This window comes from Mytilus trossulus, chromosome 8, assembly GCF_036588685.1.
Source record: "Mytilus trossulus isolate FHL-02 chromosome 8, PNRI_Mtr1.1.1.hap1, whole genome shotgun sequence".
Lineage (NCBI taxonomy): Eukaryota > Metazoa > Mollusca > Bivalvia > Mytilida > Mytilidae > Mytilus > Mytilus trossulus.
This window is the reverse complement of record NC_086380.1, coordinates 74,345,323-74,362,810: the sequence shown is the minus strand read 5'-3', so window position 1 is coordinate 74,362,810 and position 17,488 is coordinate 74,345,323. Positions and strand designations below refer to the sequence as shown.

General features: G+C 31.9%; 1 protein-coding gene across 1 annotated transcript; it reads left to right on the top strand.

Moving 5' to 3' along the window:
• Window positions 1-153: 153 nt before the first annotated feature.
• Window positions 154-9,667, top strand: LOC134682120 (immunoglobulin domain-containing protein oig-1-like). The gene is made up of 5 exons (XM_063541704.1): window positions 154-272; window positions 6,047-6,141; window positions 7,287-7,464; window positions 8,764-8,870; window positions 9,562-9,667. Exons 2-5 carry the CDS (start codon window positions 6,084-6,086, stop codon window positions 9,567-9,569), a joined length of 351 nt encoding a protein of 116 aa, XP_063397774.1. The 5' UTR covers window positions 154-272; window positions 6,047-6,083; the 3' UTR covers window positions 9,570-9,667.
• Window positions 9,668-17,488: the final 7,821 nt, after the last annotated feature.

Here is a 17,488-nt window from a genome sequence, read left to right as displayed (position 1 = left end):
CCTCCAACCCCTTCCCCCTTTCTCCTCCCCTAAAATCAATTGGTAGTTCGCTAACTATTACTGTGACGTTTTAAACGTTGTACACATAATAAACAAAGCTATTAAAGATAAATACAATATGAGTTGCAAGTGCGTACATTGTATAACATTAAAGTAGTGTCAACTGATAAGATAGGTGATCAATATCTTCAACTAGCTGCAATCTTTTTCTTTGTTCCATGCTAACCTAATTTATAATATTAGGATATTCAGGCGGATTTATTGGTTATCAAGTAAGTGTAAAAACTAATAGTTTTTGTTTCATTTTTTTTACCAATCTAATTTTTCCCTATATTACACATATAATATTCAAAAACTTTTTCAATCTCTTATTCAAATGACAGGAACCGATATTCGTCGGTTAAGTAAATTGTTGTGTTGACCTTTAAAAAAACCCATTCATATCAGTTGGAAACACGTACCCTTATATTGCCCACATTTGAGTACGCCATAAAATGGCATTAAACGTAATAGTTGTCTGATTATTTGTCAGTATGAATTCAAAGTCGTGTTGGTTAACTACCATTTGATTTTTCTCTGTGTGCGTATGTGTGATAGGGGGAGGGGGGAAAGGGGGGGGGGGCTAGTACAAAATATTTTCTCACTAATTGATCCTGAAGTTTTTACATAAATTGTTATCCTGCCTTCGTTTTTTTGCAAAGTGTGTCATTCTGACTTTATTTTTAACTTAAAATTTTTGTCCTCAGTTTTTTGTTTCAGATTTCACCCTAACGTACGCGTTATTGTGTACTTGAAGTCATGGTGAAATTCACCAGTTATAAACAATAATTAAAATAAATAACACATGGCTGAGAGAGTGACAGAGCAGATTGGTACCCTCGAAAATCATTATCACTCTCGGCTTTGATTTAATGATTATATATCACCACATACATTGTCTCTTTGTAATAACATATTGACTTACATTTAATATATCCAAGTGAACTTGAAATTTAAGATACTACCGACACAGATAAATCTGCTTCATATTTAGACCCTTTCTCGAAATGACTACTGATGGTAGGTTGAATACCAAAAATTATGAAAAACGCGATGATTTTAATGTTCCCATAGTCGACTTTCCACAGTTCTGTGTAGTAACATCCCAGCGGCACCATCATATGGCGTATATGTGTCTCAATTGCTACGTTACTCTAGAGTTAGCTCAAAGGACGTTAATTTTTTTGAACGAGGATTACTGCTTTCTCAAAAGATGTTAAGACACTATGAATCAATCAAATTAAGGTCATCACTCTAGAAATTACACGGTAGTCATCATGAGCTGATTGGTCATTACGACAAAAGTGTGTCAGAAATCATCACTATTACTCTTCCTCAGTCATGATGACCTTCCATCATTACCGAATTGAACAAATAAATAACACGACGGGTACCGTATACGGTGCAGGAAATGCTTACCCTTCCGGTGCAAGTGATTTCACTCCCGATTTTTCGTGGAGTTCGTGTTGCTTCTTATTTAATATAAGGAAGGCGCTACCTGAAATGCCAGTTTTATAATGTCCTATATATTGATTGGTTGTTGGTTATTTAACGTTCAGTGGCAAATATTTCATGCATGTTCAGAACGAATGTCCAAGGCTACATTTACGTATTGTTTATGTCTTAAATAAAATTTTAAGTTCAGATGGAAAATGCTATTTTTCTTGAAAAAAATATTCTGATTCCCAAATTGACGAATAAAAAAGCATAGGACAAAAAATTATTTTGAATCCAGATCTTTGCCAAAAATGATTTTATCTTTCAGATATGCAAAATAAATTTAACTTTTATATATCTAAAAACATTAAAAACTTCCCAAACCGCACATGTCAGTCTGTACTCAGTATTTTTCAGGTGATAATAAGACTGTATTTGCCAATTTGTTATGATAAACCTTAATACTAGTGTTAAATTTTGACTAAAAAAATTTAAATGATAGCGCTGAAGGGCTTCGGTAAAAAAAAATCTGACTCGAATAAAAAAAACATTTGTATTTCTGATCATCTTCAGTTTGTGAGTTCTACATCAATATCATGTACTATAAAATTCAGAGTCGGTTTTATGTCATTTCTTGCATATATTTTTTTTTGTTACATGTACATAATGTAGCTTACTTTTCAAGTTCTTAATTGACAGCAAAAACAAATTGAGAATGGAAATGGGAAATAAAAGCATGTTAAAAAAAAACACATTTGGTTTCAGACAATAACTTGAGTTAAGTAAATGGATTTCCATGAAATTTTACCAGGAGGTTCATACACAAAACTCAAAAGGAAGATAAGAATTGATTTTGGGGTTATAGTACATTATTGGGGGTATTTTTATTTTTTTATTTTGGGTTTTTCTTCCAAAAATTACCTAATTTAAATCAATTATACTCATCTAGTACAGATTTGGCAGGAGATGCACTCAAAATAGGGTGTTTTAAACATTTAATCTGTAGTCTCTTCATTTTTCCTATGATGTACATGTACTTCTTGATAATGTTGATGTGAGTATCATGATAAAGAAAATATATTTGGTAACCGTAAGTATATATTCACTATTGACATGCACCAGAGCGAGAAAAGGATCTTCTTTCCCTTTAATTCCAAAAATTGCACATGATTTTTTTTCTCTCACAGAAACACATGAGTTATTTGGTAAATAAAACATTTGTCAATGTTTGAAACTTTCAGTAATAAAAATTCAGTTTAGCTTGTTTGAATGTTTCACTGATTGTGTGAAAATTTTAACAGCAATGTACAAAACACTTGAATAAATTGCATTATCTGCAGAATTATTGATAACTTTCCTCACAATAAATTCACAAGGACATAAAACTAACATATTGTCCATGCTATTCTGATCTGAGTTTTATACATACATATACTGGCATGGCTGTGCTGTTTCAAGTTGTCTTCTTTTTTTGATTTCTTGATTTCTCCAAGAAATTACTTTCAAATTGTCACAGTTTTTTGAATGAGACACAAAACCTCCAACGCTATCCTAGTCTTCTTTGGTAGTAGCCTGCTTCTCGTCAGTTTGATGAGTTGTCTTATCAGTACATGTATCTACATCGATCTTCTCATTCGGTATCTGAGTTTCCGTTTTCGGTAAGAATTGTTTGTGCTTAATCTGATCGAAAAGCTCGTTATTTATATACAGTTTATCTCTGATCATCACTGCTTTAGCTTGTTGAGCACGAGCTTCTCTTTGGATTGGGAGTAATTGTTTTCTTTTAGCGAGCACAGCTGGTGTATACTGTACACTGAGACCGAACGGAGAGCTCTTTAATTTGTAAGCAGATGACTTCACTGCCTCACGCTGTTTAAAATTGTCAAAAGTTGCAATTATTGGCCTTGGCTTGTATTTGCTATTCATACGTCGAACGCTGCGGAAATTGATATTTGTCTTAACATCCATTTCATCGCGAACGAAACCACTAAGCAGATGTTGGACATCCTCACGTATTTTTTTTTCTCTCACAGAAACACATGAGTTATTTGGTAAATAAAACATTTGTCAATGTTTGAAACTTTCAGTAATAAAAATTCAGTTTAGCTTGTTTGAATGTTTCACTGATTGTGTGAAAATTTTAACAGCAATGTACAAAACACTTGAATAAATTGCATTATCTGCAGAATTATTGATAACTTTCCTCACAATAAATTCACAAGGACATAAAACTAACATATTGTCCATGCTATTCTGATCTGAGTTTTATACATACATATACTGGCATGGCTGTGCTGTTTCAAGTTGTCTTCTTTTTTTGATTTCTTGAGAAGTATTTGTTTAACCTGTTCAGTCACTATAAAGTGTTACAATTCTTATTTAGACGCAACACATTAATAGTGACCAAAAAGGAACTGCTTTCACATGAGAGAAGCTAGAAAAAAATTAAATGTTCACATTTTCAATATTTTTGTACGACTTACTATCATATGAAATTAAGGAGATATGTAGTAAGAGACTTTTGCTGAATAGAAATATGTGGGTCTACCTGCTATCTGTTTTCAAATTAGTCCATATTAAAGTTTAAAGGATCCAAAATAAAAATATGTTTGATTTCAACTGACAAAAAAAATTGTGTTATTTATATGCTCAATATACATCTGCGGTCGTATCAGGCTGTGCATGGCAAAGCATTTTATTGCCTTTAGGTTTGTACTGTTTTGTTTGTTTTGGTCATGAAAATAAATTTGTAGTTCTGTTGTGAAGTTGCTAACATGAGAGTACACAAATTGCAACTATATTGTGAGTTTTTTCACCAACTTTTTCTATGAACCAGACAAAAGTTTATTCTGTGCTTATTTTTAGACTATCCTTGTTTACAATATATTCACACGGTCACCAATTTAATTTTGAGTTCATCCAGAGTCATAGAAAAATGGGTTTCAACTGACCTCCAAACAATTCATGATTCTGTAATAAGGTCAGTACCCAAATTTTATACATCATTACATTTTATTTCAAATCCTTAAAACTGGAATTAAACAAATGTTTTGTTTTATTTCTTCAAATATTTCAATAAATTTGACATTATACCATGCTTAAACTTTATGTTTTGAAGAAAAGGATGCTCGTAACAAATTTAATTTACTCATTTTATAAAGATGATAATTAGATAACTTCACATGGTGAAAGAAAACTTGTAAGATTTCCAGGTTTTTTTGTTGAATAGGTGCAATTTTATATATTTTGTGATAAAGAACTTGGTAGAGTGAAAATGTTTTTTGATCAGGTTTAAACTGATGCATAAAATATACAGGTGACTGTTACAGCTTTAATGTTTAAGGATGTAGCCCACAAATATGATAATCTCCCAAGTAATGTATGCCCTGTACATGTATATACCTATCAAAGTCATGGTATTATCATGGATTATATTATGAAATTAACTCCCATCTTCCCATAAATCCAATTTTGGACAATATGAGAGCATACAATATATAGTTTGTACTTAAATGTACTACTCAGACTCCAGTCTCCAAGTCTCCTTTAATGATTGAACTAAGAGAGAGAATACAAAACATTTTCCATCTCCTGGGACTGTATCTATTAAAGGGATCTATGTGACATAATCAGTGAAAAGATTTGTTGAGAGTTTGCCAAAGGAAGTCATGAAAATAAATTTGTAGCTGTGAAGTTGCTAACATGAGAGTATCCAAATTGCACATTTATTATCAGTTTTTTAACCAACTTTTTTTTTAAAAACCAGACAGATTGTGAATTATGGAAAAGGGGGGGGGGGGTAATCATAAGTTTTGAATTAGTCTGTGGGTTTCATGACTTACCGTGATCACATTCAACAGTATAACCAACGTCATTATCACTGTTCTTTGGAATGGGGAATTATGTGGCAGGTGAACATAAGTAGTCATGGTCAACCACAACCGGTGCACCGGAGTTAACCCCGCATGCCGCATGGCCATTATAAAAAAAAATCCGAAATGTATTACTTGCAGAGTTTTTTACTGTGTTCCCATGACTGGACGGAACTTTTACACTAAATATGTTATCGTTTACTATGATTTTGTGACTTTTAAATGCAGTACCTGTTATTATTTAGGTGATTTGTTTTGACCTCACTGATAATGGAATGTTGTAGCAGACGAAACATGGCGTCAGATGTTGTTGTCCTAACTTCGGTAATTTCCGTGGTACGATAAAATTTAAATAAACTACACAAGTTACCAAAATTTCTGAATTCTTGTTTTTGCAAACAAATCAAAATTTATGTCGTATTTAATATCGAATTCGTTCCGTTCTGCCTGTTTTGCAAGATCGCGATTGAACGAGAATTTTTGCAGCCATTAAAAAAAATTAATCGTACGAGATTTAACGAGAGTGACGAAACTTTTCAGATGGGTCGTCTAGAAAGAGTTATCGTTCTTTGTCCCAAAACGATGCTTCTACCATATGTGCCAGCATAGCTGGCATATTATTTATAACTGTTGATGTTGACTTTTTTGTTTACTCCTTTGGTTTGATTGTTATTGTCTTATTCCATTTTATTATATAGAAATTCATTCCTTTTGTAAAAAAATCCACCATCACTGATGTCGAATTTGGTCGCTGTGCTCGTGTTGTGTTGTACTGTGATTTCGGCAACTGCAGGTAAGTACTATAGCATAAGAATAACAGTTAAACCGCAGAGTTAAAAAAATAAATATATATGTAAGGGCAACTGTATTCAAATGTCTTTTTCTACATTGGAAAATGTCAGGAATATGGCAGTTGTTGTGTCCATTCGTTTGATGTGTTTTATCGTTTAATTTTGACATTTGATTAGGGACTTTCCGTTTTGAATTTTCCTCGGAGTTCAGAATTTATGTGATTTTACTCTTTGCAATGCCTGAAGAATTGACAGTCCCTTCTGCTTTTTTTCTGCGAGTTGTAACATATATGCGATTTTAAATTCATAGAGATAAACAATGTTCCCAAATTCATCCAAGGTTTAAGTGTTACAAGTTAGATATCTGTTAATGTTATTTTTCCGTAGAGTATATTTCAAAGAAATGAAATAAAGAATGGAAACGGAGAATCTGTCAAATATATCCGACCAATGAGAAGAAGAAAAGCCCATGGACAAAAATATAACATAGGGGTAAAATGCATATTTTTTTATTATCTATTTAAAATTTATGAATAGAGAAAATCTGAATTGAGCAAAAAAGTTTAGCATAATGAGATTTACCAATTGGACATACCAGTCAAAACTGTAATATTATTTTTTGTAGCAGCAATTGTCCATGAATAAGTAATTGCACAATTTTTTTTTAAATTCTAACCTATTAATATACGAACTATGGTATTTTAGAGAAATACATTGTCCCCTGTATGTCTTATATGATTTAAATTGTAATAGTTAATTTAACACCTTAGATCACAAACAATATAAGCAAAGCAGGAGTTATAAAAAAGTATTAGTTCGCAGATTGTTAGTAGACTGTGGAGGTAACTCTTCAAAGATGTAATTGTCCTTAATTGGCGAATGTTTTACACTCTTTTGCCTTTTCAGCAAACACTTAAGAAGATAGACAGAAATTACATAAACTAATCATTAAACAAGTACAAGATCAACAAAGCATCAATTTTTGTCATGAAGTCAATTTTGTCTACAATGTTGGAGTATCATACTATGTCATGTGAAATGTGTTTGATATGCATCAAGACCAACGTGAACTACACATGCCCTTCAGAGCCTCTAGTTTTTGTTTGACATAACTCTAATACTTACCTCCTCATTATTTTATATCTAGGGCAAACAATCAAGAAATCTGCAGAGTTGGGAAATGCAGCTGTGTGCATTGGATATACTGCATATTTCTTATGTGACATTTATGGAAACCCAATGCCTCATTATGATTGGTTTCATAATGGCGTGAAAATAAACAATACCATGCGTTTTAATATGAGACAAACTCCACAATATTCAAGGTAAATATTATAAATTACATAGTGTGCTAATATAGTATGGGATTTACTGACCTCAGATATATCGTATTAAGCCACTATCACAATGTTCAACGAATGTATTTTGTCGACTATCTTAACATATGGCAGTTTAAGACAAGTGGCTTATCGAAATGATCAAATATGGAATATTAAGAATCTACTTCCATTTGTGTTTACAGAAACAATTGCATTAATCATCAATTTCTTAGTCTATCGAAACCGTTCAGATTTGTCTTCAACACCATGTTGTTCATACAAAGTGATGTTATATCACAATATAGCTACTAACCGTGTTTTGAAACAAGTTACGTCTTCTAACCACATATATAAACACAGTATTATTGCAATTAAACAATTCTATTCTTGGAAATATAGATGAGGTAAGATAATTACAAATCCGAAGAATATTTTTGTCGACTCGATATACCAATATAACATTTCCAGATCAAAATTAAGAACAAGCAACAGCAAGATACCCTTATTGCGTAAATCACTTTACCATTAATTTTGATCAGGTTATTTTCGCTCTTTTGTAAACTCAGTATTTTTTTTTTTAATTTAGTTATTTATAGTTGATTTAGAAACATGTTTTGTGACTTATATTTATCCCTTTCATCTTTGCGGGTGCGAGTGCTGCTTTTTAGTGGCATTTGACTGCGTTTTTTCCATACCTACAAGGGTGTCTTTTGCGTTGAAGAGATACTTTATTTGGCCTTTTTTTAAACTTTTTTTTGGATTCGAGCGTCACTGATGAGTCTTTTGTAGACGAAACGCGCGTCTGGCGTATGAACTAAATTTAGTCCTGGTATCTATGATGAGTTTATTTACAACCACTGGGTCGATGCCATTGCTGGTTGAGATATGGTTATATTTATAAATTAACTGTTTACAATATTTTGAATTTTTGAAATACTAAGGCTGTTCTACCTCAGGCATAGATTACCTTAGCTGTATTTGACAAAACATTTAGGAATTTTGGTCCTAAATGCTCTCCAACTTCGTACGTTATTTGGCCTTTTTAACTTTTTTGGATCCGAACGTCACTGATGAGTCTTTTGTAGACGAAACGCGCGTCTGGCGTATATACAAAATTTAGTCCTGGTATGATTGCTTACTTACGAGACAAGACTGTATAAAGACATGCAATACGGTTCACTATTCAAACAAGAGCGTAGGCCTCATATTTTTTTTTAATTTTTGTTTTTAAATGTAATCGAAATTCATGTGTCTGTATTTGTATGTATTTGTTCAACCATGTTACATGTGAAGTCTTTATAATAGGTTGAGGATCATTAATACTATAGCTACAGATAGTGGAGAGTACTCATGTAAGGCCTTTAATGCAGCTGGAGATCTAACATCTTCTGGTCAACTTCATATTAGAACAGGTACCTTTTTACAAGAATTGTTTCAAAACAGTAATTTTAAACATCATTTAAACTTAACTAGATATAGGAAGATGTGTGCCAATGAGACAACTCTCCATCCAAATAACAATTTGGAAAGTAGACCATAAACGTCTGAAATATGTATATGCACGAATTTCAATGTTCATATTGAAGGTAAACTATTTTCATATAATCATGTGATATAAAAACACTAGAAATAACAGACATAAAAGAGGGACGAAAGATACCAAAGGGACAGTCAAACTCGTAAATCTAAAACAAACTGACAACGCCATGGCTAAAAATGAAAAAGACAATCAGAAAAACAATAGTACACATGACACAACATAGAAAACTAAAGAATAAACAACACGAAACCCACCAAAAACTAGGGGTGATCTCAGGTGCTCCGGAAGGGTAAGCAGATCCTGCTCCACATGCGGCACCCGTAATAGTTTTGGAGACATGATTACAATTCGTAATAATAATCGATCGCATTTTACCTTGAATGTTTAATACTTTAAGCGCAATTTTTACTTTAATAAAATAATTTTAAGAAATGTTTTACATTCGTCAAAACCGAATGTATAGGAATACAAACCCTTAAAAGTACATATTGATATATATGTGTAAAAAATAATATTTAATTTAAATATTATTAATATAATGATGCATTCTAATCTTTCTCTAGATTGCTGATGATATGAATTGGGAGAAAGTAAAGTTCCGCTTCATTGATTACGATTGTGACAACGACCAAATGATAAACTCTATAGCATAATAATTAGTATATTTTAGAGGAGTTGTCTTAGAACTTGTATAGTAATGTTCTGGTATAGATTAAAGGAAAACCACTGATTTTATAAAAAAAAACAAAAAACAAAAAACAAAGAAATACACAAAAAAAAAAAAAAAAAATAAAACCCATTTACTTGTTTCGAAATCTAAAAGAATTTGAATAAATATATGCGAAACACTAGGAACACGCCTTTTAACGCTCTCTTTTTATTCATTTGAAATCAGTAATGGTAACTATGCTACAAAGTTGGAAGCTTTATGATTCAAAAAAGACATACACATAATAGTCAAATTCATGAAATGTCCACTTTGTTCGTTGGATTTGGGTCCTCAATTTCTTATGGTGGGTAGATAGATAATTTTATGTTATAATTAGTTTATGCAGACAGTATCAACAGTCCTCAATCAATGGTATCGAAATATACTCAGTGCTAATAAATTTGTTAAACACTTTATGGATTGTGTGTGTTCGGAAGGTTTATAGATAGATTCCACAACTGTATCAAGTGTGATACGATATTTCTCATTTCGGTACAGTTAAATTTTCTTATCAAAATTTCTCAAAACACGAAGCTCGCATAGTGTTTTGAATGTTAAACAGTTAACTGTCGAGAATGGATATTGCACAAGATATGGTGTTGTCATCTGTTTCTCTTATAATTTTTAGACAATATGCAGTCAATCTTATCTTCCTTCTTTTTGATTGATCTACAACCAGATATACTCTTCTTTTTTTACGTCTCTCTTTTGATTATGACGCCTCATATGGAAATTCAGAGAAAAACAAGAAAATTTGACGTCATACTCGACTTTGACCGATGAAGAACTGAATAAAAACGAACTATTATTAAATTAAAATGATCAACAAGTCAGGAAATGGATCAATCGGCAACAGGAAACGATGATGGTCCGTTGGAAGGGGACGATCAATGGCTGACCCGTGTTAAGAGAAATCCATATCTCTTGAACGTAAAATATACCTTGTAGATTTCGAAAAAGAGCATGATAATGCCGCTACAAGGCAGCACTCGCACCCGCAAAGTGAAAAGGGGTGAATATAAGTTGCAAAACTTGTTTCCAAATCCACTTGGAACAAATATGTTTAAACTAAATTGGCTAAAATTAGAAGAAAAAAAAAACATTGATACATTAGGAGCGCTTAAACCTAAACATTTGAAATCCAGTGTTGAGTAAATAAATGAAATAAAAAAAAACCAGCAAAATAGATGTATGAAAAAACATGAAAAGTTTTAACTGCATACTCAAATATCAAAATTAACATCACCAAACATTTGATGAATGCAACTTCTACAGAATACATACATAGTTGAAGGCCGTGCGGTGACCTATAATTGTTAATGTTTGTGTCATTTTGGTCTTTTGTGGATAGTTGTCTCATTAGCAATCATACCACATTTTCTTTTTTACATTTTGAATTAAGAGTAACGGCTTAGTTTAGTCGAAGAATACTACAAATGAGTGCATAAAGGTTATGATAGTATTATTTGCATATAACGAATCATCCCTCTAAAATTGCACCTGTCCTTATTAAGAAATCTGATGCCCAGTGATTGTCGTCTGTTTATGTGGTTCATAAGTGGTTTTCTGTTCTCGTTTCTATGTAGATTAAAGCGTTGATTTTCCTGTTTAAATGATTTCACACAAGTAATATTTGGGGTCCTTTATAGCTTGCTGTTTGTTGTGAGCCAAGGCTCCAAGTTGAAGGCAGTGCCTTGACTTATGATGATTGACTTTTATAAATTGTTACTTGGATTGGTGGCACTCATACCACATCTTCCTATATCAATATAGGCAAACAATCATACACCTTTCAAATTGTTCGTAATAAAACGATCATAGAAATGATTCGAAAATTATATTATAACCAGACGCGTATTTCGTCTTCACAAGACTCATTAGTGAAGCTCGAATCGAAAAATGTTAAAAAGGTCAAATAAAGTACAAAGTTGAAGTGCAGAGAGGACCTAATATTCCTAAACGATTTGCCAAATACAGCTAAGGTAATCTATTCCTGGGGTAGAAAATCCTTAGTATTTCAAAAAATCTAAATTTTGTCAACAGTTAATTTATATTATGAATATATCATTGATAATTCAAGTCAACACAGAAGTGCTATTAAGGAAGAAAATTTAAAAAATGTAGAATAAAACAAATTTGATAAAACATGAGAGGTTAAAAAAATGAAAATAGGGATTTATCATCAGCATTGTGTTATAATCTCAATTACTAGTAAACAAACATATAAACAGAGAAAACCACAAAGTCATACAATCAAAGCACATCAGAAAAAAAGAAACAAAAATGTTTTAGCAGACAAGATGTACCGAAAAACGTCAAAAGGACATCACCAAAAATAGGAATAGACATTTAAAGTAATAATTTAAAATAAAAGAACACTATTACATGCAATTAAGGTGACAAACTACGTCCGTGCCTAGAATCGGACTTAAAGATTATGTGCTTCATATTGGAGTTTTGTGTGTAACTTGATATTCTTTCCTGACGGGTGCCATAAATGGAGCAGGATGCTCACCCTTCCGGAGTACCTGAGATCACCATAATAGTTTGGTTGGGTTCGTGTTGCTTAGTCTTTACCTTTCTATGTTTTGTCATGTGTAACTTTTATTTAGATAAAGTAAGATGTGATATGAGTATTAATGAGACAACTCTCCATCCAAGTAACAATTTATTAAAGTATACCATTATAGGTCATATACGGCCTTCAACACGCAGCCTTTGTTCCCAGCTAACAGTGAGCTTTACAGCACCTCAACATTACAAGTGAGTGTAAAACCATTCAAACGGGAAAACCAACGGTGTAATCCATATATTAACGAGAAACGAGACACGCTAATGAACCACATTAACAGACGACAACCACTGAACATCATATTTGTCTGTTTATGTCTTAGATTTAGAGCCATGGCGTTGTTTGTTTGTTTTCGATTTACGATTTGTCTCTCTATTATCTCTCACAAACACGGCACATTCTATATTTCCCCTAAAGAGAAAGCAAGCTTTTCAATAATAAAAATTGGTGTTTGTCTTGAGTTTTAATATTTTAATCAACAGGTCAAAGAACATATTTTATCAAGATTTTGTTTATTCAAATTGAGATTAAATATTGCAAATGTATCTACTTAAATGTACATTTTCTAGAAACATAATGAACAAAAAATAACAGTATTTACTTCACGTCATATAAGAGTTATACATTTGTTTTTCGATGTGATAATTTTTTATCGTCAAAAGGTAGGACTTTTCCCCAATTGTTGGTTTTAAACTGATAACGCCTTTTCCTGAATGTGACGTGTAGATGTCAGACGTCAGATGACATGTACGAAAAAAGATCTAATAGCCTTTTCGGAAAAAAATCGATTTCAGATTATCACCAGTTTACATTTGCTTGAGTAACAAGGCAGGTACAACGAATGCAGAAGGACAGGTGCAACATATGCAGAAAAAAGAAAAATCACAAAAACACTAAACTAATCATTTCGGAAAAACCATAATCACATGGCAAAATCAAATAACAAAACGCGTCAAAAACCAATGGACAAGAACTGTCATATTCCTGACTTGGTACAGGCTTTTTCAAATGTAGAAAATGGTGGATTAAACCTAGTTTAAGGATATACTTACCTTTGCGGAGGAAATTAGATTCCAGACTCATAATCAATTTACACTTGCTTGAGCAACAAGACAGGTGCCACATATGCAGAAGGATCAACTTGCCTCTTTTGAGACAACCCTCAACTAAACGACGTGGAAGTTAACAATTATCGTACTTTATTTAGCCTTTTTAATTATTTTGATTCGAGGGTCACTGATGAGTCTTTTGTTGACGAAACACGCTTCTGGTAAGTTGAAAAAGGTTTTAACTCATCATATCAATACAAAGCACAAAATAAAATAAAACACAGATAGAGTAAGAGAAAGAATAACAACTTATAATTGCAGCTGCTACTCAGACGTTGTGAAATATTTTATATATACTTCACAAATAACACAAGATGGTATTGCGTTATAGATTCTAAGACATGAAATGGAATTCTATGCGACTATCATACAAGTGAGAGGTTAAACTAGTTATTAAACATGGGTCATCAACAAATTTCTACCTAAAAATGCCTGAATCCGATCCGGAATATGACAGTCGGTTGTTTTTCGTCCGATCGTTGTGTTAAACTTTTTGTTTCTGCTATTTGCTGAATAACTTTACGTTTAGAATTTTCCACTGAGTTCGTTTTAAGTTTCTATTTTTTTTTTTACTTTCACTTCTTTTTTTTTGTATTTTGCGATAATAAAAAACAAAAACAAGTACACCTCATGATATTTTATTGAATCTAATGTAGCTGATCGTAATATACGTTATATTTCTTCATTTTAAACCTGCAAGACAAGAAAAAAAATAATCAGATAAAAATTTATAATGAATCAACTTTTTGTTACTTTCTAATATCCTAAAAAATAACAAGAGACATTAAGTATTATAGTTCAGATTTATAAAATAAAACGTAAGCAATGACTTACAGGATGGAAAAATTATAAATGAGGGAATTAAAACATAAAGATCGCTCGCGGGTATAAATAATTTTTTTTAAATGAAGGAGTTCGTTATTTGTTTCTTTAAATGAATTATATGATTCGTTTTCCTTATTGATTTTGCCATGTGATTATGGTCTTTCCGAATTGAGTTCCTCTAATAAGATTGGGAATGGAAATGGGGAAGGTGTCAAAGAGACAACAACTCGACCATAGAAAAAACAATAACAGAAGATCACCAACAGGTAAGTTAAGTATGTTTGTGATTTTACTTTTTATCATATACTTAATATAAAAATAAAAAAAAAAAATGGGTATCCGTTCATTTAAGCTCACAATCTGCTTTTTGAAAAATCATGCATTTTTGTTGAGGTACATTATTTCTGTTGAACTAATATAGGAGAAATATAGGTAATATCGAAATAAAAAGGAAAAAAAAATAACAGAAATCACCTAAATTTTACAATTGTTTAGATTCAGTACAGCGTATTTGAAAATAATAATTAAAACAATATTTAGGTCATCGATGAGTTCAAAAACATTTTTTTAATTTTAATTTCAAAATGACATGTTTGCACCATAGGTAAATAATTTGGAGCTTGTTTAATGATACAAACGTTTGCTTAAGTCATCTGGGGCCAAAACGAAACGATATTTGTGGTTGATTTTGTACCATATTATAAAGAAACAATGATAGTGTAATAAATTTAAAATGAAAAAAAAATATTCTGTAATTTTTGTTCCATCTTATATGAAAGGTCAAAATAAGTGTATATGCTTTTTCTGAATAAAATGTAATACAATAAGATAATTGTAAAGAATAGACACAAATCAAATATCTTAATCAATGAAATAATCTGTTTTATGCGTTACTCAATCAATCAATCAATCGATAAGTATAATAATAATCAATGTAAATTACACGTTTTAAAGAGAAATGTATGTTAAAAGTGGTATAGATATATATATACATTGTGAAGGGTTTTTTTTTATAAAGGAGGGGAAAGATATCAGGGGGACATTCAAATTTATAGATAAAAAATAAACTGCCAACGCCGTTGCTAAAAAGAAAATTAAAAACAGAAAAAAACAATAGTACACTAGACAAATCATATAAAACTAAAGAATAATGAACAAGAACCGTATAAAATAACTTCGGTGTTATTTAAGGGCATCCGATACAGTTTCAAGGGAGTTAACTCTTGGCGCGACGTTAAGCGTTTGAAATCCCGCTAAACGTCACTTTTTGCGGGACGTAATGCGTGTTATGTTCCGTAATAAAAAACGTAATGTGGAATTGTTATGCTCCAATTTCTGTTTCTCCCGCATGCTAACTTCTACGCCATTACTATTTGTGCATTCGATTCTAAAAGGATAACAGTCTAATAACATTATAAGAAATAAAACAAATTACTGTTTCTTTGAGCTCTTCTACAAAATATCGCATAGTGAGCAATCTCAAGACGACTGACCCTTTTGTTGCATGTCAATTATCATTTTTATTATCATTCATCATCCATGATTGATATTTTATTACATCACAAGAAACCAATGATATTTTAAAACTAATACAGAAAATGTATTTTAACGCCGCTAACAACTTAATTTTATAAAAGAACAAAGTTTTTAAGGACTCTCAGGAAGATTACTTTGAACTAATGGGATCGTCCTCTTGAAATAATAAAAGATTATTTATTTATTTTATTTTTTTTAAGTTCCTCTTTCTTCCACGTTGCACGTATTTTATTTAAGATGTGGTATAATTGCCAATGAGACAACTCTCAACAAGAGATAAACATGATACAGAAATTAATAACTATAGGTCTCCGTACGCATTAACTAATTCAAATTAGTTTAAATCGCATTCAATTCGAATTGCAATGCGCGTTACATTTGATTTACTGTCTAAACTGGAATCCGCTTGTATTCGCTTCACTCAAACAACAAAGTGTAGTAGTCAGCCGAGAACCAGCTTAGTTTACTGTCCAAACGACGTTAACTTTTAATTCGTATCAACAAAACCGGATTTCTCAATGATTAAAACGTAATTAAAAAGGATTTTAGAGAATGTTTGTTATGAAACCAAAATAAATCTAGAGGTCAACATACGGTATGAAATAATATACGTGTACAGTAAATATACCTGTATGTCAAGTTCTAAATTGCCGAGTCTTTAATTTTAAAAGCCGTAAAAATTATCAACAGTCCGTAATAACTGTTTTTGAGATCTTTCTCACTTAGACCACAAACGGAGAGAGGGATTTGTTATTCACATGATTTTATTTCCGGAAACAATATTACCAATTTATAGACAGTAATTTACACATGTTACAAGCAATATTTATACATCTGAAAAATGTCTCCGGTCATTTGCAGAGATAACGTCGAAATTGTCTGCCAGCGACGTCGTGCACTTTAGCGCTAACGTTGAGGTTACAAAGGGGGGACGCAATTGTTAGGATAAATCGCGTTTATCATGGAATCAAGCACGGTGACCTATATTTTTTATTTGGGATTTGGAGAAAGCATGACAAAATGCAATTTATGCAGACAAATTATAAAAATGACATTTTCAGAAACAGTTTATTTCTATTATTTTATGTTTAAAAAAATACCACTTTGAGCATCTAGTCCGCAATGACAAGCAAGGCTTGAATAATTGTATAGTTATTCATGTAGTGATTTATTTTTTCCCTTTTTGTCACTTATCACAGCTTCAGATTGAACCCGATCTTAATAACTTACGACCAAAAATAGCTGCTCCAAATTGTTTTTAACATTGCCTAACTTTTTTTACAAAATTGCACAAATCCCCAATTTTCAGCCTCAATTTCCTCGAAAACAAGCACGGTGACCTATGTTTTATTTTGTGTTTTATTTTATAACTCGCCAAGGCCTACAACATATTACAAATTTATGAAAATGACATTTAATCGAGAAACTGTATCTGATGCCCTTAAGGTGCTCCGGAATGGTAAGCAGATCTTTCGTCACATGTGGCACCCGTCGTGTTTGTCATTGTATGACTAACCCGGTAAATAGTCTTACTCTGTAGGCCACATTCATCGTAAAGAAACTTAAGATTGCATACATAATTGAAATGAAGTCAAAGTGAAATATTTCCTTTACCCTTCTTGGATTAAAATTACACACGGCATACAGCACACTTGATGTAACAGTTTCAAGATTTATTTAAAATATTTTCAAAAATATAAAAGTTATGTGTCTTGTAATCAATATAATAATAGCAAACC

Coding starts and splice junctions, on each gene's coding strand:
- LOC134682120 (XM_063541704.1), top strand. CDS start 6,084: ATGTCGAATTTGGTCGCTGTGCTCGTGTTGTGTTGTACTGTGATTTCG. Junction 6,142..7,286: donor TGTGATTTCGGCAACTGCAG/GTAAGTACTATA, acceptor TTTTATATCTAG/GGCAAACAATCAAGAAATCT. Junction 7,465..8,763: donor CAAACTCCACAATATTCAAG/GTAAATATTATA, acceptor TCTTTATAATAG/GTTGAGGATCATTAATACTA.